The sequence below is a fragment of the Schistocerca nitens genome, chromosome 4, assembly GCF_023898315.1.
Source record: "Schistocerca nitens isolate TAMUIC-IGC-003100 chromosome 4, iqSchNite1.1, whole genome shotgun sequence".
Taxonomy (NCBI): domain Eukaryota; kingdom Metazoa; phylum Arthropoda; class Insecta; order Orthoptera; family Acrididae; genus Schistocerca; species Schistocerca nitens.
Genome location: NC_064617.1, coordinates 727638512 through 727665317, shown reverse-complemented (window position 1 = coordinate 727665317; position 26806 = coordinate 727638512). Strand labels below are relative to the sequence as shown.

General features: G+C 43.2%; 1 protein-coding gene across 1 annotated transcript in view; it reads right to left on the bottom strand.

Annotated features, from left to right (window-relative positions):
• LOC126251511 (protein deadpan-like) overlaps positions 1–24056 on the bottom strand; it is a 64241-nt gene extending 40185 nt beyond the window's left edge. The window contains exons 1-2 of the mRNA XM_049951987.1: positions 23874–24056; positions 11663–11758 (exon numbers count right to left, since the gene is read on the bottom strand). Of these exons, the coding sequence (XP_049807944.1) occupies positions 11663–11758; positions 23874–23948 (171 nt within the window). The 5' untranslated portion in view covers positions 23949–24056. The remainder of the gene's footprint in view (positions 1–11662; positions 11759–23873) is intronic.
• Between the last annotated feature and the right edge of the window lie 2750 nt (positions 24057–26806).

Here is a 26806-nt window from a genome sequence, read left to right as displayed (position 1 = left end):
AACTTGACGAGCATGTTATTGCCTGCAATTACTGTCGTAAGGAGTTACGTTCATTTTTATCGTCTACCTGAACTGGAGGCACTACCCCTAACCAGGGAAACCAACACAGACCATCACACCACCTCAACAGAACTTTTCAGAAATCGTAACAGCACACGTATGTGAATACCATTCGCCCAGTCCACGTTCAAGTACGGTGACTCAGCACTGCATCAAACGTTCTATCGTTCCACAGACCAATGTTGACATTGTTTACATCGCTTTATGTGATTCCTTTCATGTGTTCAGCAAAGAATGCTTTGGGTTTCAGCAGTATCTGTCTAGTATATTACATAAGCGTATCAGAGTGTTGTTGGGAATAGTACTTTCCTGGCGCACCCATGTATGCCTAACTAATTTCCCTGACGGATTGTTCGACTTTGTGCACTACAACAATCATTTTCTGTTCGAGGTAACTTGGTTGTGTGTGTTGACTTATTCTGCCAGAATACACGTGTACACTGTTGTATGGTGCATGCGCTTATCTGTCTCCCGATGTAGCTGGGCCCACGTGAAATACGGGCCCGGCGCAGAACTTGTGACGTCACACTAGTCCACCATACTTCGCGACCGCTCGACTCCGTGCAGGGCCCACGGGAAATCAGTATGTTAATGAGAAGGTACCCTCTAAAAGTCTTAACTTCTCGTGTGCTATTGACAATTTGCATGCGTTTAAATGCGCAGTCAAGAATTACTCGTCTGAAAGTTACTCGCCCGCTGCCTGAGACGGTTGTTGGCACTCGTTAAGATATGAAGTGCCGTGGCGTACGTGCCGCGGCCTGTCTTTCCAACACCTTCTAATAACGGCAGGTATCGGTCTTTCTCGTGGGCCTCGCGATTTATAGCGTGTTGTCACGTACGGTGAATGCACTACGGTATCCGAAGCCTGACTCACTCTGGGCCCTCTCCACGGTACGTAATTACGTGCCGGAATGGTATTTCCGTCGGCCGGTACCCAAACGCGCGACCTTGTGTCCACAGATACAGCGGGCGCGATGTGACTTGGTGACGAAGAAATTGGTGTCTCATTCAGGCGGTCTGGGATTCAAATCACCGTCCGCCCAGCGAGACTTAGTCTTCGCAGTTAAAGACAAATGTGGGGGTTGATACTGTTGGACAGGACTCGATCGATTTCCTTCTCCATTCTTGTCAAATCCAAGCTTGTCTTCTCTCTCTAAGGACCTCGCCGGGGACTGAGTGTTAAACCGTAATCAAATTCGATACTTCTTCCGTACACAGAAACGACAGGCTCGCGAAAATTATTCACTGAATCGAATTAAGGATGAGATACGCAGTTGGGTGAGGATTTTGAGCAAACGAAATTTACATTTTTATTTATCTAGATACAGATGTTTGTTATGCGGGTCTCTGTGTTGCGGCTTAGATAGGATGCGCGTAAATACAGCCGGGTTTCAGTACGTGGCTCGTAGACGAAAAGCTACCAGTTCAGACTTCTTTGGTTGGCGTCCTCGCCGCAGACATGGATTAATTTTAATACGCGTGCACGCATTGGAGGAGCAAGTAATAAGAGAGGGCCGAGAGCCGGTATCAGGGAATGGGTGTGGGTCTGGAGCGAACAGAGTAGCTGCCAGTGGTGGGGAGGTCCAGGGCAGCGTGGGAACGGCGCAACAGATGTCGTGGGGCAGCACAGGCGGCGTGTGTGTGCATGGGAACTTCCTCCAGGCCGGGGCACCTTACTGGAAGATGGGAGGAGGGGGGGGGGGGGCGAGGAGGCACCGTCGCTACGGAAGTGGAAGTAGCTTCCGCGCTGCAGATGCTGCGCCGGGAACCCACCAACGGGTTCACATTGTGCTCGCCGGACAAAGAGCGACACCCAACCTGACCCCTACTCCGTAAGAGTGACTAAAAATCGAAGTGTATCTGGCACTCGACTGAAATCAGGAACCGCTCACGTGACGTCCCTCGCCCGCTACTCTAGAGACGCCATAATGGGTTCATCATATTTCGATTGCTCCCGTATCATAACTTGCGTGTTATGACTGTACGCCGTTTCAAGGTGAAGGCGCAATGGAGATTTGTCACTATAGGTGCTATTTGTTATAATTAAATGCCACTGAATGTCACTTAGTTTGTAAATGTCCTAAGAAACTTGACTGTGAATAAAAATATTAATTTCTATGCTATCGCTGTGGTTAGAAACGTGACGATGGAAAGTCGAAAGTAGTAGCTTCTCGGCCAAGTACATAATAATATTCTACTTTTCATCTTAGCGCTTGTAACACATTCTGGGAGTTTCTTATTCACGTCACAGAAGTATGTTCTGCAATATTCGATGTTATTTACAGGATGGGAAAAATAATTTGAGTACTGAAATTTCGGGAATACAATTGTCTAGGTAACACGTTCAGGTGATTAACATTGCAAGATCACTGGTAAGCGCGAGGTAAGCAACTGTAAATGTGAAATGTTGGTACGTTAAAAACGGTGTAACCGCCAGAATGTTGAGTGCAAGCATGTAAACGTGCATGCACTGTGTTGTACAGGTTCTGGATGTCAGTTTGTGTGATGGAGTTCCACGCTTGTTGCACATGGTCAGTCAACACAAGTATGGTTAATGCTGCTTGTGGATGATGCTGGAGTTGTCCGATGATGTCCCATATGCGCTCGACTGGAAACAGATCTGGTGATCGAGTAAGTCAAAGCACCATGTCGACACTGTGTAGAGCATGTTGGGCGTCAAAAGCGGTACGGGGGGGGGATTACATCCTCTGGAATGCTGTTCATGAGTGCCAGCACAACAGTTAAAATCGCTAGACTGACGTACAAATTTGCAGTCAGCATGCATGGGGTGACCACCAGAGTCCTCGTGCTGTCATACGAAATCGCACCCCAGACCATGACTCCAGGTGTAGACTTTTTAACGTAGAACACAAGGAAGTGTCACTATTCATAATAAATTCACTTTCTATACAGTTGTACTCTAAGTTCATCAGTTTTGACAAATTCAAGCACTCTTCAAATAGCTGCAATTGTCACGTCTCCTCTCTCTAACTTTATCACCCTTGTCCATCATGGATCACAGACAGTATCATTCTCTGTATATAGGCATTAAAAGCTGAAGGAATGAGCTATCACGAAGCCTAGCTCTAACGCTTTCAAAGCGAGAGTGACGACTTGTCCGACAGTTGGAGCGCCGAGCTGATCAAGCGAGAAATAAGATAAGAAAATTGTGATTATCTGAGGACGACTTGGGCTAGTACAAACCAGTAATGTTGTTGCAGTCCTCTGCCTGAAGACTGATTTGTCGCAATTATCCACACTTGTGCAAGTTGCTCCACCTCTGCCCAAGTCCTACAACCTATGGGTATAGTTGCCATCAGTTGGAAGGTTGGTTTCAACACTAGTGCTTGCTTTACTAGGCGATGTCCTATTGACGGAGGTATGTCGTTGTGATCCTCCTACCCTCAGACTGACCTACCCAGCAAGTTATAAGGGGACTATTAACCACCGTGCAACTCAGTATTTTTCATATAAACAAGCATTGCCAGAGGTACAAAATGTGACAGATACAAATGGGAAGAGTGACGAGGAATTGAGCTACAGGACTTCACCACTGGGGTACCAACTCCTGTTAGAACGTGATTACCGTATTTAAGTCTTGATTCCTCCCTGTATAATTTTTACTTTTCACTGTTACCTGAATTACCAAATTTATTATTATTTGAAGCCTCTGAAGGTGTCCTATTAATTCATCCCGTATTTCAGTCACTTCTACTCACTTCGATTTAGTACTTCTAGTTAAACGATACAACATTCGGAGACTTTTTATAAGCATATTGAAAGTATAAAATAAAATTAATATCGCATAAACCTTGTGTGATTCACCTCCAGAGAACTATATCAGCATCTATATGTAATAAAATAGAACACCTGCAGCCGTTATTTCGATGTTATTTATTATACAGCTACGGGTTTCGGTGATTCAGTACACCATCTTCACTCCTTAACTGACGCTAAAGATGGTGTATTGAATCACCAAAACATCGATAGGACGGCTGCAGGTGTTCCATTTTATTACATTAAGTTAACGGCCGAAGTACTTCAAACATTCAATCAGAAGGATGGAAATACAGTATCTACTTATATATGCGATAAGCAACCCTCCTACGTGAGGTGGAGGGTATACTTTGGCTACCACTATCACCCCCCCCCTCCCTCCTCCCTCACCTATTCCTTGGCTTCCGTATGAACACGAGCTTCTCTGCTTCTTCCTGTCATGAACAATTTCCGAGATATCGTATGTGTGAGGCAGGGATATGGGGAGTGATGTGTTGCCTGCCTCTTCCTGGAATGTACGCTGCTGGAATTTTACAATAATGCCACAATAGTGCCACTCTTATAGAGTCTCCCAATGGAGTTTCTTTTTAAACGAAGTCAATTTAAACGAACTCCTGACAAAACTCGCCGCTTGTCTTTGAATTTATGCTCCCTCCATTAATACCACCTGTAAAGGTCCCAACTTGATAAGAAATTCTCGATAAATGGTCGAACGAGGATTCTGGAAGGTACTGATTTTGTAGACGAATTAGTTGATTTCCTTGCGGTTGTTGCGAAGTGAATAATGAACATTTTTCTTTTTTGTCATCAGTCTACTGACTGGTTTGATGCGGCCCGCCACGAATTCCTTTCCTGTGCTAACCTCGTCATCTCAGAGTAGCACTTGCAACCTACGTCCTCAATTATTTACTTGACGTATTCCAATCTCTGTCTTCCTCTACAGTTTTTGCCCTCTACAGCTCCCTCTAGTACCATGGAAGTCATTCCCTCATGTCTTAGCAGATGTCCTATTATCCTGCCCCTTCTCCTTACCAGTGTTTTCCACATATTCCTTTCCTCTCCGATTCTGCGTAGAACCTCCTCATTCCTTACCTTATCATTCCACCTAATTTTCAACATTCGTCTATAGCACCACGTCTCAAATGCTTCGATTCTCTTCTGTTCCGGTTTTCCCACAGTCCATGTTTCACTACCATACAATGCTGTACTCCAGACGTACATCCTCAGAAATTTCTTCCTCAAATTAAGGCCGGTATTTGATATTAGTAGACTTCTCTTGGCCAGAAATGCCTTTTTTGCCATAGCGAGTCTGCTTTTGATGCCCTCCTTGCTCCGTCCGTCATTGGTTATTTTACTGCTTAGGTAGCAGAATTCCTTAACTTCATTGACTTCGTGACCATCACCCTGATGTTAAGTTTCTCGCTGTTCTCATTTCTACTACTTCTCATTACCTTCGTCTTTCTCCGATTTACTCTCAAACCATACTGTGTACTCATTAGACTGTTCATTCCGTTCAGCAGATCATTTAATTCTTCTTCACTTTCACTCAGGATAGCAATGTCATCAGCGAATCGTATCATTGATATCCTTTCACCTTGTATTTTAATTCCACTCCTGAACCTTTCTTTTATTTCCATCATTGCTTTCTCGATGTACAGATTGAAGAGTAGGGGCGAAAGGCTACAGCCTTGTCTTACACCCTTCTTAATACGAGCACTTCGTTCTTGATCGTCCACTCTTATTATTCCCTCTTGGCTGTTGTACATATTGTATACGACCCGTCTCTCCCTATAGCTTACCCCTATTTTTTCAGAATCTCGAACAGCTTGCACCATTTTATATTGTCGAACGCTTTTTCCAGGTCGACAAATACTATGAAAGTGTCTTGATTTTTCTTTAGCCTTGCTTCCATTATTAGCCGTAACGTCAGAATTGCCTCTCTCGTCCCTTTACTTTTCCTAAAGCCAAACTGATCGTCACCTAGCGCATTCTCAATTTTCTTTTCCATTCTTCTGTATATTATTCTTGTAAGCAGCTTCGATGCATGAGCTGTTAAGCTGATTGTGCGATAATTCTCGCACTTGTCAGCTCTTGCCGTCTTCGGAATTGTGTCGATGATGCTTTTCCAAAAGTCAGATGGTATGTCGCCAGACTCATATATTCTACACACCAACGTGAATAATCGTTTTGTTGCCACTTCCCCCAATGATTTTAGAAATTCTGATGGAATGTTATCTATCCCTTCTGCCTTATTTGACCTAAGTCCTCTAAAGCTCTTTTAAATTCCGATTCTAATACTAGATCCCCTATCTCTTCTAAATCGACTCCTGTTTCTTCTTCTATCACATCAGACAAATCTTCACCCTCATAGAGGCTTTCAATGTATTCTTTCCACCTATCTGCTCTCTCCTCTGCATTTACCAGTGGAATTCCCGTTGCACTCTTAATGTTACCACCGTTGCTTTTAATGTCACCAAATGTTGTTTTGATTTTCCTGTATGCTGAGTCTGTCCTTCCGACAATCATATCTTTTTCGATATTTTCACACTTTTCCTGCAGTCATTTCGTCTTAGCTTCCCTGCACTTCCTATTTATTTCATTCCTCAGCGACTTGTATTTCTGTATTCCTGATTTTCCCGGAACATGTTTGTACTTCCTCCTTTCATCAATCAACTGAAGTGTTTCTTCTGTTACCCATGGTTTCTTCGCAGCTACCTTCTTTGTACCTATGTTTTCCTTCCCAACTTCTGTGATGGCCCTTTTTAGAGATGCCCATTCCTCTTCAACTGTACTGCCTACTGCGCTATTCCTTATTGCTGTATCTATAGCGTTAGAGAACTTCAAACGTATCTCGTCATTCCTTAGTACTTCCGTATCCCACTTCTTTGCGTATTGATTCTTCCTGACTAATGTCTTGAACTTCAGCCTACTCTTCATCACGACTATATTGTGATCTGAGTCTATATCTGCTCCTGGGTACGCCTTACAATCCAGTATCTGATTTCGGAATCTCTGACCATGATGTAATCTAATTGAAATCTTCCCGTATCTCCCGGCCTTTTCCAAGTATACCTCCTCTTCTTGTGATTCTTGAACAGGGTATTCGCTATTACTAGCTGAAACTTGTTACAGAACTCAATTAGTCTTTCTCCTCTTTCATTCCTTGTCCCAAGCCCATATTCTCCTGTAACCTTTTCTTCTACTCCTTCCCCTACAACTGCATTCCAGTCGCCCATGACTATTAGATTTTCGTCCCCCTTCACATACTGCATTACCCTTCCAATATCCTCATACACTTTCTCTATCTGTTCATCCTCAGCTTGCGACGTCGGCATGTATACCTGAACGTTCACAGTAAAACACCCTCTGCCCTACCTTCCTATTCATAACGAATCCTACACCTGTTATACCATTTCTGCTGCTGTTGATATTAGCCGATACTCATCTGACCAGAAATCCTTGTCTTCTTTCCACTTCACTTCACTGACCCCTACTATATCTAGATTGAGCCTTTGCATTTCCCTTTTCAGATTTTCTAGTTTCCCTACCACGTTCAAGCTTCTGACATTCCACGCCCCGACTCGTAGAACGTTATCCTTTCGTTGGTTATTCAATCTTTTTCTCGTGGTAACCTCCCCCTTGGCAGTCCCCTCCCGGAGATCCGAATGGGGGACTATTCCGGAATCTTTTGCCAATGGAGAGATCATCATGACACTTCTTCAATTACAGGCCACATGTCCTGTGGATACACGTACTAATGATAATGAACTACACACATCAAAAAAAGTTTTGCATCATCCCGGTTCCTAGAACTTCTGAAGATAGGCGTTGACTGTGGATATAGTATCACAGGCACAGTCCCTTTGACTGTTCAGAGATGTCACTAAACCCGCCCAAAGACGTAAAAAACCATGCATGAGCAGCGCCTATTAGACAGAGAGGATCCGACAGCTGATCAGTTGCAGTCATTCCATCAGGAAGGATGTACACGGCTCGTGTTGTCTGTAGTTCAACCATGCCTAGACGGTTAATACTGCGGTTCCATAGGATCCGTATTGTTACTTTGTGCTATGAAGGCTCTCAACAAGGGAAGTGTCCAGTCATCTCGGAGTGAACCAAAGCGATGTTGTTCGGACATGGAGGTGATACAGAGAGACAGGAACCGTCGTTGATATGCCTCATTCAGGCCGCCCAAGGGCTACTACAACAGTGGATGACCGCTACCTACGGATTATGGCTCGGAGGAACCCTGACAGCAATGCCACCATGTTGAAAAATGTTCTTCGTGCGGCCACAGGACGTCGTGTTACGACTCAAATTGTGCGCAATAGGCTGCATGATGCGCAACTTCGATTCCGAAGTCGATGGCGAGGTCCAACTTTGCAACCACAACACCATGCAGCGCGGTGCACATGGGCCCATCAACATGACGAATGGAACGCTCAGGGTTGGCACTACGTTCTCTTCACCGATGAGTGTTGCATACGGCGTGAATCAGACAATCGTCGGAGACGTGGTTAGAGGCAAGCTGGTCAGGCTGAACGCCTTAGACACACTGTCCAGCGAGTGCAACAAGGTGGAGGTTTCCTGATGTTTTGGGGTGACATTATGTGTGGCTGAGGTACGCCGCTGGTTGTCATGGAAGGCGCCGTATTGGCTGTACGATATGTGAATGCCGTCCTCCGGCCGATTGTGCAACCATATCGGCAGCATATTGGCGAGGCATTCGTCTTCATGGAGGACAATTCGCGCCCCCCTCCACCCCTCCCCCCACCCCTCGTGCACATCTTGTGAATGTCTTCCTTCAGGATCACGACATCGCTCGACTAGAGTGGCCAGCATGTTCTTCAGACATGAGCCCTATCGAACATGCCTGGGATAGATTGAAAAGAGCTGTTTATGGACGACGTGACCCAGCAACCACTCTGAGGAATCTACGCCGAATCGCCGTTAACTGGACCAACAGTGCCTCAATGAACTTGTGGATAGTATGCCACGACGAATACAGGCATGCATCAATGCAAGAGGACGTGCTACTGGGTATTAGAGGTACCGGTGTGTACAGCAACCTGGACCACAACTTCTGAAAGTCTCGCTGTATGATGGTACAACATGCAATGTGTGGTTTTCACGAGCAAGAAAAAGGGCGGAAGTGATGTTTATGTTGATCTTTATTCCAGTTTTCTGTAAAGGTTCCGGAACTCTCGGAATCGAGGTGATGCTAAACTATTTTTGATGAGTGTAATTTATAATATATTTCGGGAACTACCTACAACTCGGAGAAGGCATTTTCATGGGATATTTGCGCATATATGATGTATATGTCTCAATTCTACTGTCATAGACGCTAGGTTCAAAGTATGTGTAGGGTGAGTGGACTATGTGACGAAGCTGCCATTGCCGTTCGTTTCACAAGCTGTAACCCCCACCACACTGTGTCATGGTTTAATGCTAGTATCTCAAATAAATGAGTACAAATTTATTGGAATTTTTTTGAGTCATCAGTCTTCTGGCTGGTTTGATGCGACCCACCACGAATTCCTCCCCTGCATCAAGCTCTTCATCTCAGAGTAGTACTTGCAACCTACATCCTCTATTATTTTCTGGATGTATTCCACAAGATGAAGTTATTTTAACATCTGATGACTTTGTTCCGTTAAAAAAGGGATCTTGACTTCTGTCTGCTAGGAAGTCCTGAATCTAGTCACCAATCTGATCGGATATTAGAGAACCTCGTATTTCACTAAGTCACAATGTGGACCTGTTTCTCCACTGACGTTCAGAAAAAAAAACGGAATACGTTGAATGACTCTAGGGCTTTATGTCCACGAGATATGTACATCAGTATGTTCTGCAGTAATGTTGTCGCTGTAAACCGAAGGTAATAGATCCGTGTGACTTGGGTAGACGTGCAGGATACCTCGCAAACGTATATGCGAACCATAGCATCAAATCACTGAGTTTTTCATTCTTATGAGAAAATGTGATGCATCCATCCGGGAAATTGCAGCTCGTATGGGACGAAGTGTTTCGGCAGTGCAATGGGTGTGTGCAGAAAGGTTCATAGAAGGCCGTAGAAGATGATGAGATGGGTCAGGTCATACAACCCAGGACCCCCCCCCCCCCCCCCCGAAAAGTTCGACACCTCATCCGAATAACACTGCACGACAATTTGCGTCCTCCTCGACTCTGGCGCAACGGTGGAACACATCATAAACTATCAAGGGTGACAGTTCGTCACCGTATAGGTTATGTGTGTGTCGTCCACTTGTCTGTCTACCTTTGACGAACTGCAGAAACATGCTAGGCGGCAACGGTGCATAACGACGACACTGGGACAGGAATGGCATCAGATAGTGTTTTCGAACGACACCAGGTTCTGTTTGAAAATGATGGTCACATTTTGGTTCGCCGCAGACAGGGGGAGCGACGTCACAGTGACTGCATTCGCACACGACGTACAGCGCCAACTCAAGGCTTTACGGTGTGGGGTGCTGTTGGGTACAGCCACAAATCACAATTAGTGTGTGTCCAGGACACTTCAACCAGTGTGACCTACGTAATGATCCTGCGACCTGTAGCCATACCCTTCCTGTTGCTGCATGAACACATGCCTTCGCGGTGTCTGGCCCGCCAGATCACCATATTTGCTGCCAATCGAAAATATGTGGGATATGGTGAAACGAAGTGTGTAGCATTGTGATCTAATGCCAACCACCACAGATGAATTTTGGAACCAGGTGAAAGCAGCAGGGATGGATATACCACAAGACACCATTCACGCCTTATGCGCGTCCATGCCATCACGCATGGAACAAGTTATCATGGCCCATGGCGTATTCTCTGCCTACTAGGCAACAGGACCTATGCTGAACCGAGGTGTATATTTTCTGTGAATATGGAAGTGTTACCTCTAGTCGTTCAATGTGTTCTGTTTTTTTCTCTCTCTTTTTTCTGAACATGTGTGTAGTACCTTCCGAGAAATCACTCTCTGCACCGTTACCAACTGCCTTCTGGGGCTCCTGTCGTGACGATCGCCTCAACATAAATACACTGCGACCCACGTAAAGTGTACATCGCGAGTATCTTACAAACTGTTTGACAAATCGATAATGTTCGCAGCATTGATAGCCTAATAGGAGATACAAGTATTTTGCAGCACCGTTTGTAAATCAAACGACTTACTTTTTGAACAGTATTCTATAGTTCTTGAAATGAATAGTATAATTATATGAGGCTTTTAACTGCCTGCAGTTAAAACTACACGTGTTTAATTTGAACCTGTCCTTCCTCGGACCTATGAATTTCGTCATCAAGTCATTTATGGGGCATCAATAGTTTGAAGTGTACTTATAGCCAAGGTAATAGTTGGTACTTTTGGGTACCCAAAGTCACACCAAAAAACAAAAAACAAAAAATACGTCGACAGACGACCGAGACCTATTGTTAGTGATCCCGCGATGCTTATGGAGCAGTGGGTTCTATTTGGTAATTTTCTTTGAAGGCAAACTCTCAAATCGTGAACGTAGTGTGGCAAATGATTCAGGCTGTACCATCATCAATGGATTTCGATTCTTCTCGAAATGTCCTTGGAAACTCTAATGATTTAATTTTCTACGCCGAATTTTCAGACATATGATAAGACAGTGGTAATTCCAACTAGTCTGCATTTATATTCACAGCATTATTGATGTCGAATTCTTACGCAATAACAAATTAGCTCTAAAAACTGTAGATAATGTTTTCAATAATCACCTCCAGCCTAATTTTGGTCGGCACAGTAGCGACGTGTGACATAACTGATATATAATTTATGAGTACTCACGTCTTTCTTCATGGCGTCAAGGATGAGAGTCTTCAGTTCGTTGAGGCAGTGGTTGATCCGCGCTCTCCGACGTTTCTCCATGATTGGCTTATTGCTCTGAAACAAAAAAAAGATACCTTCGTTTATCATTAAAGTATTCGAGACTGAAGTGCCGCACACACCCCCCCCCCCCCCCCCTGTGTAAGGGATACAAAAAGGAAACGTTTCCGGAATCAGATATTTGCGAACATTTACGCCGTCTCCCATGTTACGGATAATCTTTTAGAATTTTTGAGCATCAGATACTTGTAGTAATCCAAAAAATAAATTTAAAGGCTAGATGATTTTAACGTTATCTTGACAGATTGTAACATGGGATCTAATACGGCAATCTACTTCAGCAATTGGGCACATTTGTGTATGAATTCTCAAAATATCAATCCATTGTTTCTAGTGCTATTGATATGTGAACTGTTTGAAAGGAGTGAAATGGACAACATCCCTGACGCCAGCAAAATAACACCCTATCAACATAAGAAGGATTATTTTAAAATGATGCGGTCCCCTAGAAGGTAAATATTAAAATTTTCGAAGAACCAATTTACTGAACGGACTAGGAATTTTTGCACGTGTTCCATCGTTTTCAATTGATACAATCTACAGGCAAGAAAGACAGAAGAAATAAAGCTGCAAAATAATTAGACCCCATGTGAAATGGCATCAGCACTAACAACATGGCTATTACACCTAGTAGCGAGATCGCCCACCTTGCAACAAAGTGTCAAATTGGAAAATACCATGATTGCTACGGAAGACATCTGCCATGAAGAAAAACAAGTGTTTAACAATATTATCTACGTAAAGTAAGCATTATTGGTGCATTCTGTAGGAAATATGTATTGTATAGACTGTCTCTTGGAAGACGGCGTATTGTGCGATGTTATCGGGAAATCGATACATCACACTAGGTAATTACTTTCCAGTGTATCATTTTCCTGCGCCCACTGAAAATCCTAACACGTAACTGGTGGAGTCGTTAGCTCGACAACGGCATGTGTTCTGGTAATCTGGAGCGAGGCCCGATTTGCAGTAATTTACAATGAACGATGTGTACTGAACCACTTGCGTATTCTGCGGACTGTACTCTGCTGTCAGTTGGATTGTCGGCTGCCAGCTATCCTATTTTATGGATTGGCATTGAGTCTTCTTTACACTACACCTCATCATTACATGTGATACAATAATAATCATTTGTCCCGCAGATCGGGCTTTAAAAATACACTTCTCTTCAGAATATATACTGTTACGATACCACTTGCGGCAAAATGTCCTCCGTGATCAAAGTTACAAAATATTTTGGCTCTTCGAAGTATGCAGGGACGATTACAAAAGACGACTATAATATTTCTCAGCTTAATGTCTACTTCTTAATGTCTTAATGCCTCAGGTTAATGTCTACTTCTGTTCTGCGCTTATTGCTTGTGATAGTGTGCAATCTTTTTGCTGTAAACTTAAAGAAACTTAATTTTTGTAATAGAATAAATTAAACGAAACTGCAGACCTGAAGATTTCCAGCGAGCTACAGCCATCACTGCTTACCATATGTGAATCTTCAAACTGGAGTAAGCGTGCATTTACAAAAGCGGGAACTGGATATCGTCTGAGGAGAAACAATGCATATTTACACAAATACATTATCTGATCGGAAATATCTGGATACCTATTAGTGGACATTAATGTGGGGTGTGTTCACCCTTCGTCTTTACAGCCTGAATTCTCCTGAGGGGACTTTCAATGAGGTGTTTGAATGTCTGTAGAAGAATGAGAGCCAGTGCTTCCTCAAAAGCTGAAACCACAGAAGGCAGTGATGTTGGATGTTGGGATTTGGAGCGAAGTCGAGGTTCTGACTCATCCCAAATGTGATGCGAAAGATGTTCCATTGAGTTCAGATCCATACTATGGACAGGCCACTCCATCTCAGGAATGTTATTGTCCACAAACCATTGTCTCACAGATACTGCCAAGCTGACACAAACAGTTGCCGACTCTGAACTGTTCCGCTACTGTACGCAGTGCACAATGCTGTAAAAATTGTTCATGTCCCGTAGCATCAAGCATTTTCTTATGCGCAATATGAGGACCGCACTGTAACCATTAGAAACAACCCCATACTGTAATACCACCTCCTCCATACTTCACTGCTGGGATGGCATGTCACGGCAGTTAAGGTTCTCCAGGCGTTCGTCAAACCATTCCATCGGATTGCCACCGAGTATAGCGCGATTCATCACTCATCCACCGCCCAGTGGCGTCGCTCTTAAGCTACCGCAAGTAGCGCTCGGCATTCACTACAGAAATGTGTGTCTTTTGAGAAGCTGCTCGACCATCGTACCCCAATCTTTATAACGCCCAGCGCACAGGCATCGTGTTGGCTGGACTGGTGGAAGCACTTTGGAACTCAAAAATGATTTCTTCCCGCGGATTTCTTGCAATTTTTTACAACCACCCTCCACAATGCTCGACGATCCCTGTCCATCAATACAAGAGGTCTCCCTGGTCTTGGTTTAGCTGCGCGTCTTCATTCGCATCCTCTTGACAGTCACATCACCAATGGTCGACGTGGGCAGTTTTAGAATGGTTGGATTGCCCCTGATGGGATTTGTTACTCAGGCGACATCCAACGACTAGTCCATGTTCGGTGACATCCAATGGACTGGTCCGCGTTCGAAGTCCTCCTGGCCGACCCATTGTGCTGGTAACTGCTTCCCTACTGACAGCGCACCGTTACCCGCCTCCTTTTATACTGGGATCCACCTCTCGTGACATCTAGTGCTCAATTCCGCATTACGTAGAGGTGTCCCAAAATTTTGATCTGGTATTGTATTCTTAACAATGTGTTTGTTAATGAGCCGCAAATCGATTCGGAATGCCGTTTAGTTTATAGGGCTGCATCGAAATGGAATGATTACGATCATTTAGAGTGCACTACACCAGAAGCGCTTAGGACTTGACAATCTAAACGGCATGTCGTGAAAACGTCTGAATGTTATGAACTGAAAGCCCAGATGTGTATTTTCTGTATTAGTTGCTTAATCTGCTCGCCTGGTTATCGTTCCGTATAGCAGTGAGTAGTATTGCTTATTTCACTATTGTTGTCAACCTAGTTCGATTTTTGCTTTTCAACTGCACGTGTGGAACGCTCGTTACATTATTATCTATTTACAGGCGAAGCAATAACAGATGGTTACGTGAGGATTCTACTCTTTTATACTGCCCTTTTGTGATTATTGCACTGGATTTAGACATTTGCTACGCAAAGTCGACGTCGATTCTACAATCTATTCACATTAGTTTAGTGTTCTTTTATTGAGGTTGCGCTTGATTATACATAAAATTACAATTTTTGTCCATGAGTAACTGAAATTTCGCGTATAATTCCACTTCAGCATACTAATTTGAACCTGATCTCATGACTGGTACAAGTAGACAGCTTGTGAGTTACAGTACACAATTGATGCTGTAACGTTGTAACATGCATGCTATTATGTAATGTGGAGAGGTGCATCTAACAGCAATCAGCGGCTAAAATACAATTACAAATCCACAATTATTGTTTATATACTATGTAACTATGCAATTCAGCTATGAGATTCATTTGTAAGCTGCACATGGACTTTGTTCGCATATTAAGCAGAAAAGTATTGCAATTCAGTTCTCATATTTCACACGAACAGTTCCAATGTTCACATTTTCATTTCTGCAATAAGTTTACCAGACTGCTATTCACTACATGCCTGCACATAAGCGGATGCATGCTTCTTTTTCTTTTTCACCAGCTGTCTTGAAGCATAGTTTCTCAAATGCCAGCAGCAAATAAAACCATGCCGGGTTGAGTGGAGAGGGATCGAAGAGGCTTCAGTGAAATCCCCTGCGGACTAATTCGTAACCTACTGAATGTATTACACAAACGTTGTGACATTTATGTGGGAAGGTTGGACGAGGTACTATCCTATAGGTACTACACACTGCTGATTCAAAATATCGAAACTACTGCAGTAATGTTTTATGACGCATGGGTGAATGTTAAGGTCGAATCGTTTGGAAGCTCTTGTTGAGAGATTGTATATCCAAAATGAAACTTGCTGGCAATATAATTTTACTCCTTTTAATATCTGATTTAATTCTCGATTTTTGATACCGATCTTATCCTTTAACCTCAACCCCTTTGCTACCCCTCTCCCCTGTCCGTTCAAACACACACAAACAGTTACAATGATGAATTATGTGACGCCGTGTATGAGTTGCTTTCGGAACTGACATGCTATGTAAGCTGGTATATTTTCAAAGAACCACTCTGTGGTTACTTTAACTGACTACGCATTATTTTTACGGTGTATTCTTGCGGTCTTCGACGAGCGTATTCGGTTACAATCACCTCGTTTTTCTTTGATTGTATTCGTTTGACAGGAGTAGGTGCAGAGACAACTGAATAATTTTTTTGTGAACGTAATGAACATTAGGGTACTTGAACGAAACTTCTTATTGGCTAGCAGCTTCGATCACATAAATAAATTATCTTCTGGTTCATAAAAAGGTCATACAAATGTATTTAACATAGGTAATAATATGACTTCAATAATATCGTCTGTGCTGTTCGTAACAATCATACCTACCGACAGATGCTTTATGATTTAATATTAGCGGATACGATTACAAAAGACCACTCAAATTACATTTTATTACTGAGGTCATAGTATTACCTATGATAAGTACATTGACTTATCAGAATCTCTGCAGACGTCGTATCCACCATGTTCATCATGGTCCTTACACACAGTGCTTTCACTGCTGGTGACATCAGCACAGATCAGAGATAAAAGTAAGGTGGAACTCTCAGTGTGCACTGGTTTAATTCCACTGTGTTACTTCTTTCGTGTCAGCAAATGAGGCAGTTGAAAAACCCAAGACCTTCAGTAGGGAAAAACCGACTTTGATACGATCTAAGCGTTTTTTTTATCATCATTTCCCTTTTTTCGACGTTACTCCGCGTTTATGAATCTATTGTACTTTCGGTAACCTCATGCCAAATTTCTTATTTCACACGGGAAGTTTTTTATTTACTAGTGCAGCTCACGACCTGTTGCAGTGCGTTCTATCGGACACGACTTAGCGCCTTGCGTGTCAAGTACCTTTCAAGTGTAACTGTCTAGTGTAAACAGCTGTCGTGAGTGAGTGTGTAGTATAGTGTTAGTATTTTTGTTGATAATGATTGGAGGTGTTGTCATATAGCTTGTTGGGAGGGCCACCTGTAGATGGCGCAGTAGAGATGTCATTACTATGGTTATAGAATTTGTGATAGCTGTTAAAACAAGGGCAGCTAAGAAAATAGCCAAGTAATTTTTTTTGCAATGCGCGGTAAACAAATTTCACCTAAAGAGTTTCGTTGATGATTTCTTTGTGATTTTCATAACGACCTGTCTCAAAAAACCGTCAAAAAACGAATCGCTTCGTTCAAACTCTTGCTAATCAATCACCTTGTAAAGACATTGTTTACAGCTGGTTTTCTGAACTATGTTGTGATTCGTGCTTCCGTCATTGATGAAATTCGTGAGTATCTGCCACAATCGGTTGTTTTCCCAAAAATATGATCTACACTATAAGACTGTCTCTTTGTCACAGTGAGACGGAGGCATCAAATGGTTCAAATGGCTCTGAGCACTATGGGACTCAACATCTGAGGTCATAAGTCCCCTAGAACTTAGAACTACTTAAACCTAACTAACCTAAGGATATCACACACACCCATGCCCGAGGCAGGATTCGAACCTGCGACCGTAGCAGTCCCGCGGTTCCGGACTGCAGCGCCAGAACCGCACGGCCACCGCGGCCGGCCGACGGAGGCATCCTTATTAGGCATATCGAAGACTGCGGTACATTCCATTCTGCACGGACATTTAACTATCAATACGATGTTTTCTTCATAGATTCCGCACACAATTTGACAGTCTCACGTAAAAAAAATTCGACCGAGAATGTGGAACCCGCATATAGGGTTACCACGTCCAAAAACAGAAAAGCTGAACTCGACGCTATATTTAGCAAGATATTTTGCCTTAAAGCAGGATTATCTACTTTAAATAGAAATAAAGTTAACCGAATATTTCCAATCGTTTATCAAAAATCAGCAACCGTTAGTTTTTTTGAGGGATTAACCTTAAATGTGCTCAAACTGAAAAAAATCGGTAAAATGTCATATAATTTGGCAATTATGATGGCAACTAAGTGCTCGGTCTTCTCAAATTGCTCAGTGTTCTTCGTAAGATAATCGTATGTGAAATAACTTAAGTTCTTCAGTAAACAAAACAACTATCTAATCTTCTCGGACAAAAAACTTTGGTCATTTCAGTTCGACTTATAAAGAAATAACAGTAATATGTTGGGCGGGTTGGCATCGGCAGAGACGCACAGTCTGCTTCGCCTCGCTCGCACTGCGAATAGCGTCGTTTCTGCATTGTGTGTTGGACTCGTCCAGTCTACGAAGAAAAACGTGGGGTACAGACATAAGAATAGCATTGGTTGCCACAGCTGTATATCCTTGTGGTATCTTTTATTCCTCCATATACTTATTCCTCGAAATTACGTCATGAGCTTAGAAAAGGCCTTAATTATGTGTCAACGCTAAAAAAACCTAACAAGCGCCGAACACGCTGGACGTTTATAAATGGTTCAAATGGTTCTGAGCACTATGGGACTCAACTGCTGAGGTCATTAGTCCCCTAGAACTTAGAACTAGTTAAACCTAACTAACCTAAGGACATCACAAACATCCATGCCCGAGGCAGGATTCGAACCTGCGACCGTAGCGGTCTTGCGGTTCCAGACTGCAGCGCCTTTAATCGCACGGCCACTTCGGCCGGCAAGGACGTTTTTATATTTGGCAGGACACGACCGTGAAACGCCAAACCAGGTACCGCTAAAGCAGGATTACTGGCAACCCTATCCGTATACAGCATCGTAACAGAAGAAACTTGGATATATTCGATCCAGCCGGAACGAAATAGCTGTCAACTGTCTGGGTGTACCAAGAGGAATCGAAACTGAAAAAAGGGGTTCGTATGCGAAACTACCGCGACTATTGCCCTAGGGCAGGAACAGTCCCTTTCTTAACGACTGGCCATTTTTGTGTCTCTGTTCGCAGTAAAATTTTGTAACCGCCCACCGGCTCCACAATAACGGTCATTTGTGAAGCAGGGAAGTTGTTATTGTTGTGGTCTTCAGTCCTGAGACTGGTTTGATGCAGCTCTCCATGCAGCAGGGAAGTAGCTTTACAAAATGTATAGTGCAGAGTTGCAATAAGCTTGTGACAATTTATGTCAAAAGCTTACGAATACCTAATAAAAATGTTTCTAAAACCTCTACCACTCACTGCTCACCACGAAAAATTGGAACACCTACTAATGGGCGGTAGGGACCAGGGTTAGCTACTGCGCTCTGGAGGATAGAGGAACAGTTAACGAATGAATGGTACACTGCAAATTGTTTGTAACAAGTCGTCCATTATATTAGGAAAAACAACCGATAAATCCGCATCACAGTTCATGATAATTCCAGCTGTCACTGATAATGTCAAACAATTTATTATTTGGCAGAGAAAAACGTCGAATTAAAGTCTCACACCACGTATTCACTTGATATATCGCCTTTGAATTTAAAGAAAAAATGATTGAGACAACCAGTCAAGGAGCTATATAATACCTACCCACAAAACCGTATTTATAAGGTCGCAACAAAGTGGAAAGAATGTTTCCGGAATTCCTTCTAAAGCAAGCAAAATTGTATAAATTATGAAGGAGAATATTTTGAGATAGACAGTATACGGACACCCCAATGCAATGCAAAGTGTATCACTAGTTTTCACGAGAGGCGGACCCGCCAGTATAAAAGGGGGAGTCCTGTGTTTCCAATAGAGACGCAACAACAGCAGAATAGGTCGCAGGAGTGCTCCTTGACTTCAGACTCCACCCTGTGGAAATCCGATGGAAGGGTTTGGGTTTGTCAAGGGCTTGAGGAACATTGCTTGCACTCATTTGTAGTGCCGACAGTAACGAGGTGGTGTTACAGTGTAGGAGTGTGTTTCGTAGGTAGGGTGTGGTCTCCTTATTACGCTTAAGAAAGACCTAAACGTGAAATGATACGAATACATTTTACAGCATCGTGTATAGCCTACAGTAGCTGAACATTTCACAGTCGATGACTGTATTAGCATAACAATGCACCCTGTCACGAAACAACATCTATGGGATAATGATTTGGGGGCAATAACATTCCTGAAATGGACTGGCCCTCCCTGAGTCGGGTCCTGACCCCCAATGAAACACCTTTGGAATGAGCCAGTATAGCGACTTCGTTCCAGACCTCAGTGCCCATCTCATTACCTTCTCTGGTTTCCGCTCTTGAGGAAAAACGGGCTGCCATTTCTCCACAGACATTCTACTACTTCACTGAAAGTGTCACCAGCACGTTTCAAGTTATCATAAAGGTGAAGGGTGTGTACGCCCCATATACATGTGATCTGATACTGTACAATCATACGAATCTTACCAAACTTTTTTCTCTTTCATTGGTTCTGTAGGAACGTAAGACGCCCAGTTACTCATGTAACACTTTGTGAGCCGCCGAGCTTAAAATACCTACTGGCAGACGGATCACCACCAATATTGTCACATACCTTCATTCATGAGACACTGTGGAGGGATTGGGGGGGGGGGGGATGATGCAGTTTAGCCCAGGACCTCGTTACGGCACCACCCCTTGTCAACCAGATACTGGTTACTAAAATTTCTTCCACTGCCAGGATTCGACTAGCTATGTTGGAGTGGAGCGCCACCAAACACGTGTGTGCTTGCGATGTCGGCTGCAGAGGCGCTGCCAGCTCAGAGAGGACTGTAGATGCTACTTTAGCCACGCACCTTCATGAAGTGCCGAGTTACACTGTCTACAGGGAGAAATAGAACAATTAATTGTTTAAATGTGAGAAATAAAAATAAATAGACCAATGTCATCATCTAACTACCTACAGTTGATGGGGTCTAACAGCAGAAATGCTTGAATATTATAAACAGAAAAGCGAGTATGCTGTGGCTGGAGTTCCTCTCTAACCTAATGTTTCCATCAGTGTTTCGAATAAGCCCCTCCTTTGTTGCAGAGCATAATTCTTGTTAGTGTTTCATTGTGTCACGTACCAATATGCAGGTTGTACTAATTTATCTTGACCACCCAAATAATGTATCAAGCAAGTATTTTTTACCTACCAGGATAACATTAAAGAGCATGATTGCCTTTCTTGTATCTTCGTTCGTTACGAAAATATGAACAGCACTCCGTCTTTTTTAAATAGTACCTTACATTTTTTATTAGGTAACACATTTCCTGTCCTCAATATCTGTTCGAAAACGTATCACGGTGTGTCACTCACGTAAATTTGACGTTAATAAAAACGTTATACAAAACTGACTTTGATTCCTGTATTAGCACATGTTCCAGGTAACTGGGGCACGTTAACTTACCCATCTGCTGCAGCTGCCAATATAAAAATGGTAACAAAAGGAAAATGTACATTTGTACTCACACAAACCTTCAACTGAAAGACCGGTGTGCGTTTACCACTGTAATAATTTAATGACATTCTGAAATAAAGTTACAACGTTAGGAGTATAACACTGCATATGGAGTAGTAACACCAGAAAATAGCATTATCGTCAGCAGACAATGGCGACAGGTACCCACTGGTTATTAAGCTTACTGAAAAAGAGCGAATGGAAGGATGTGTGAATGTTGCACCCATGCATACGTCAGTTACAGAGAAATGATTCTCAGACGACTAGGCTGCTTAAGTGACGGCAAGGGGTCTGACGAAGTAATAGGACGTCAGCCACAAAACAGTCTCTGAAGCGATGTCGTCATACTGTGGTCATTACGTTGCATCCCAACTTATCAGCCCCAGTCTAAATCATTTACGATACCAGGCTGTAGGCGTGTAGGACCTCTTTCTTCAGCTATTAACGGTCAATGCCCAGCTTTACTTTTTATTAACTGTATGAAATGGAAATTGCTTTCTAGAGCTGCCGACATTCACGCGCTCCTTAACATTCCAAATTCCAAAGATATGTAAACAAAATGGCTCTGAGCACTATGGGACTCAACATCTGTGGTCATAAGTCCCCTAGAACTTAGAACTACTTAAACCTAACTAACCTAAGGACATCACACACATCCATGCCCAAGGCAGGATTCGAACCTGCGACCGTAGCAGTCGCGCGGTTCCTGAGTGCCTAGAACCGCTAGACCACCGCGGCCTGTGATATGTAAACAGCAGAAACGGTTAGGAAGCGAGTTAACAATACGATACAAAAGTACTCTTAAGGCTATGGTTTCCAGACTCAATGGCGATCCACACAGAAGCATTTCATCCTTACTAAAACAGTTTCTCTCCTTTTAGTAGCCAAATTTTTTTTTAGTACATTTGTTAACTGTAATTGCATCTTTGTGTATGAGGGAAAATGAGCATCCAACAGAGATATCATAAACTATTTATGATCGGGAATATAAACTCACGATTTATGGTGGACAAATGAAAACCGAAATCTTACCACCATAAAAACGGTTTTGACGAAAAATTTAGTCTCAACGCAAAGCCCTTTAACTTCACTGTACCTATGTTATATGGTACTTGTTTCATAGCGGTCGTCAAAAGCACGAGGGCGACATGATATTGAATGGGCGCTGTTATGTCCTCTGCCGACAACTTCAGTGTGTTTCATGTCAGTGTGACTGGCATTTCGCTTTTGCAGACAACAGAGGAATGGGCTGTCTCCTTGCAGACGAATCACTCAAATATTCATAACTAATATTTGTTCATATTTGATAGTTATTGTTGGCCAGATACAGTATTTCATTAAAACGATGTCTACTGGGCTCTTAACATCAATATTGTTGCACTGAACAATAACAAAGTGGAATAGAAAATAAACAGCTATGCCAGAAAATGGAAACGTCGAAATTTTCTCGTCACTTGTAACACTGTCAAACCCAAATGAAATCCAGCTATCAATATCTAATATTGAAAAAGGTATCTCAAATCGATCATTGTCTTCTGAGTTTATCGTGGTGTATTTCCAAATTTAATCTTCGCCATCAGATCATTCGATAGCTTTTTTTGCCGACATAATACACCTACTGCTCAACATGAATGGAACGTTGACTACGATAAAATGTCATGACTGAGTGTACAAATATAAAAAAGGTATTGACTGGTTACAGTCTGACCATCACTTGAATGTGCTAGTAGTCAATTTGTAATTAAATATGTCGAAACGTAACACACAGTCGAAGATGTGCAATAATATTCAAAGATCGCTAAGATGTGTAACCCACAGCTAAGCTACTCCGCACTAGTTTTACCATGTTTTGAAACATGTTGGTCAAGAATTACATTTCTTGATAACTAGAGCAACAGAGACTGTAAAGGAATAGACACTCAGGACATTACTATATGGACAATGAAAGAAAAGTCGATTGTTTACAGTAAGACGATCACCTTTCCTACTGAGTACAATAAAAGTCGTGTTTTATGCTGTAGGATATTCTACTGTTATAAACAAATAAATAAACCAAAAATAATTAACGATATGTGCTGTATAAAGGATGAAGTAACATTCCATCCATTTGTCATGGACACATATGTTTAGCTGCTTCCACCAATAGTCTGTGGAGGAGGTTATATAAATTATGATTACCAGGATAAGCTGTTGCATGAATAAAAATTCTTACTTGGCTCTTAGATTCGATTACACAGATCATCATCACGTAAAAAAAGAAGCAGTTCACTTAGAATAGAAGGCATATTGTGATATATAAGCAACGAGTAGAAAATTATTTTGTAATTGAATGGGAAAAGGATACGAACGTGCAAAAAGTGATCTGATGCTAACAATGTATTGCGAACGCGATATATGGCTCTATCGGGCTGTCAGTTAAGAATTACATCACTTGGAAACGAAGTACAGCCACGCTGATAAAATATGAGATGCTGTAGTATTTATGAATGAATGACGCTGAGGAAGCTGACTAGAGGCGAATCCGACTAGAGACGAATCCGATACGAAAGTCAACGATCAGTACGAGCTGTGGTATGCAGATGACACACGTTTGTAAACAATGTGCTGCGGCTTACCCTGCGCTGCTCAGCCCTGGACAAGCCATGCTGCTGCTGGCGGTGAGCCTCGTACTCGTCCTCACTGATGGGCATCGTGGCTACTGTGCGCCTCCAGAGCACGCCGCACGGTACAACAATCGGCGGAGTTGTTGCCGGGCGCGCGACCTTGCTGCTGCCGCTGTCGCTGCTGCTGTAGGAGTGCCCGCGGGCCAGCGACTGGCCGCCGCTCGTGCCGGTGATGTCTTTCTGCCGGGCGGTGGCAGCCGCCCCCCTCCCGCCCCCCCGTGTTTCTGTGGCCGCCGGGAGGGGCGGGGCGGGGGCTGAATTACCCGCGGGCTGCTGGCTATCAGCTGGGCTGACCGTGGGAACTCAGCACAGTGTCGGCGCGCAGGGCTGTCCGCGGTGCGCGCCCGCCGCCGTGGGAACGGCGCGCCAGGGGCGTCCAAGTGCCGGAGCTGGGCCACACGGCGGCGGAAAGAGCGGCGTGGGAAGTGCAGCCGGGCAGCTGCCCGCCCAGGACGAACGAAGGAGCAGCGCAGGAGGCAGGACTGCACCAGCTGCGGCCGAGGCCGCGACCTCTCCCGTGTTTACTCACACGCTGGGCGAGAAACGCCAGCGTTGCGGAGAATTTCGCATCCGGGAGTGCTCGAGTTCACTCACTGCGCGCACAGACCAACATTCAACATTGACCACAGCTGACTTTTTTCACTTCTGATGGTTGGCCATATTTGAATAGGAGTGCCGTTTTTTTATTTTATTTTTTTTTTAATTTTTTTACAACGTTGTTCCAACACAGAGAATACGTAATGTATGTTTAATCCCGTCGGGTTTCGGCCTCACGGCCATTTACAAACATCCCAAAATATAGATTGGATTCTTACAATAAAATAACTTGATTTCTGATTTCAAGGAGTCACTCAATAAACAGATGATTCTTTTTTATATAAAAAAATCTTTATTTACAATACATTATAATTATACAAATATAACCCACCACCTTAACGATTAGTGGGTCTTAAGTGATAAAATGTTGCCATTTGCAGCTAATTACATTTAACTTGTAAACTACAGATAGTATAGATAGTACAGGTTAATTGGCAAACTTAACGATTTATGTTGAGCTATATGGAGATAGGTCGAGTCATAAACCCAAATCGTTGCTTTGAGATTGAACAACATTCTAAATTCAGAAAAGTTGTCCAGTTTAAATATCTTGGATCACGTTGCAACAGTAAAAATATCATAACAGTGGATATAAATGAAAGAACAGCCTCAGGGTCAAGATGTTTGTACTCACTAAGCAACCCACTCAAAAGTAAAGCTTTGTCAATCACCATAAGGATGAAGATATACATCACTATTATCTGCCCCATAGTACTATACGGTTCAGAAAGCTGGACGCTTACAAAGAATGAAAGAGAAGTGCCGGCCGTTGTGGCCGTGCGGTTCTAGGCGCTGCAGTCTGGAACCGAGCGACCGCTACGGTCGCAGGTTCGAATCCTGCCGCGGGCATGGATGTGTGTGATGTCCTTAGGTTAGTTAGGTTTAATTAGTTCAAGTTCTAGGCGACTGATGACCTCAGAAGTTAAGTCGCATAGTACTCAGAGCCATTTGAACAATTTGAAAGAGAAAAACTGAATGTTTTCGAAAGAAAAGTAATGAGAAAAATCTGGGGACCTGTGTTGGAGAATGGCGCATGGAGAATTCGAAAGAACAATGAAATTTATCAGTTAATGAAGCAACCCACTGTCATCCAGAAATTAAAAAGTAGGAGACTGCAATGGGCTGGACATGTGGCCAGAATGGAAAACAACAGATCACCAAGAAAGCATTTGAAGGAACTCTCCAGGCAACAAGACCATTGGGCCGACATCGTACAAGGTGGAAAGATGACATAGATAAGGACATCGCAGCATTAGGAATTTCCGCAGGGTGGAGAGAGGCTGCGAGAGATGCAAGGCGGTGGAAGCAGATCGTTGATGCAGCGCGTGGTCTACAGTGGCTGTGATCGCTGAGAAGATAGATAGAAGACAGATATACACACTGCTACCTACTTGTAAGTAATCTTAAATGCTTGCAGCGTTACAGGTGTGTCAGTGTAGATATAAACCTACTGCAATGCCTTGCTCATCGAGCAAGATGATTTGTTGTATTCTCACCTTTCATAACGTGCCTTTCAACATCGACACAAGTAACAGAAGAGTAACGGAATGTAGTCGACTTAAATCAAGCGACGCTGAGGCAATCAGATTAGGAAATGAGACACGACAAACTGTATAAAAGTATTTTCTTTCGAAAACAATAAACAAGATCGGCGAAGCCGACGGGATATAAAATGCAAATTCGCAATAGCAAACATTTCTGAGAACATCTAACATCTGTTTACTCCTCTACAGCTTCGGCCTCCAAACCGTTTTCAAATATCCCGAAACAAACAGGGTGTCCCTCCTAAGAGCCGTCAGCCGCATTTTCTCTTTTTCATTGTGTAGCTGCAGTCAGCCCAAACGAATTCTGCTCATCACAACTTTGATGCTGCGACCAGTATCGACGGAAAGCGTCGGTTTGTTTCCCATTACAACCAAAATGACTTTTTAAAGAGGAATTTTATGTGCCCATTCGTTAGAGCGCTCCCAAATTAGCCTAGTCCGATATTTGTTTTATCGACACGTATTAAGAGCGACAGTAAAACTCCAGAAATATACAGTGTAATGTTGTTGCACTAATTTATTCTGCAAGCGGTGCTGCTATTCAATAAAAGCGGGTTAAAAGCTGTGAGCTGTCTGGGGAAGTTAACCTTGCATTACTGAGCAACTGTTTCACCAGGTATCCAGTCTAGCTTACCAAATTCCCAACACGCCAGGTTGATATTCCTGGGCAAGGATGACACTTAATGGCTCTTCTTTGTGCCACCCTTAGCTACCAGACAACATCGAACTATGATTTACTGTCGC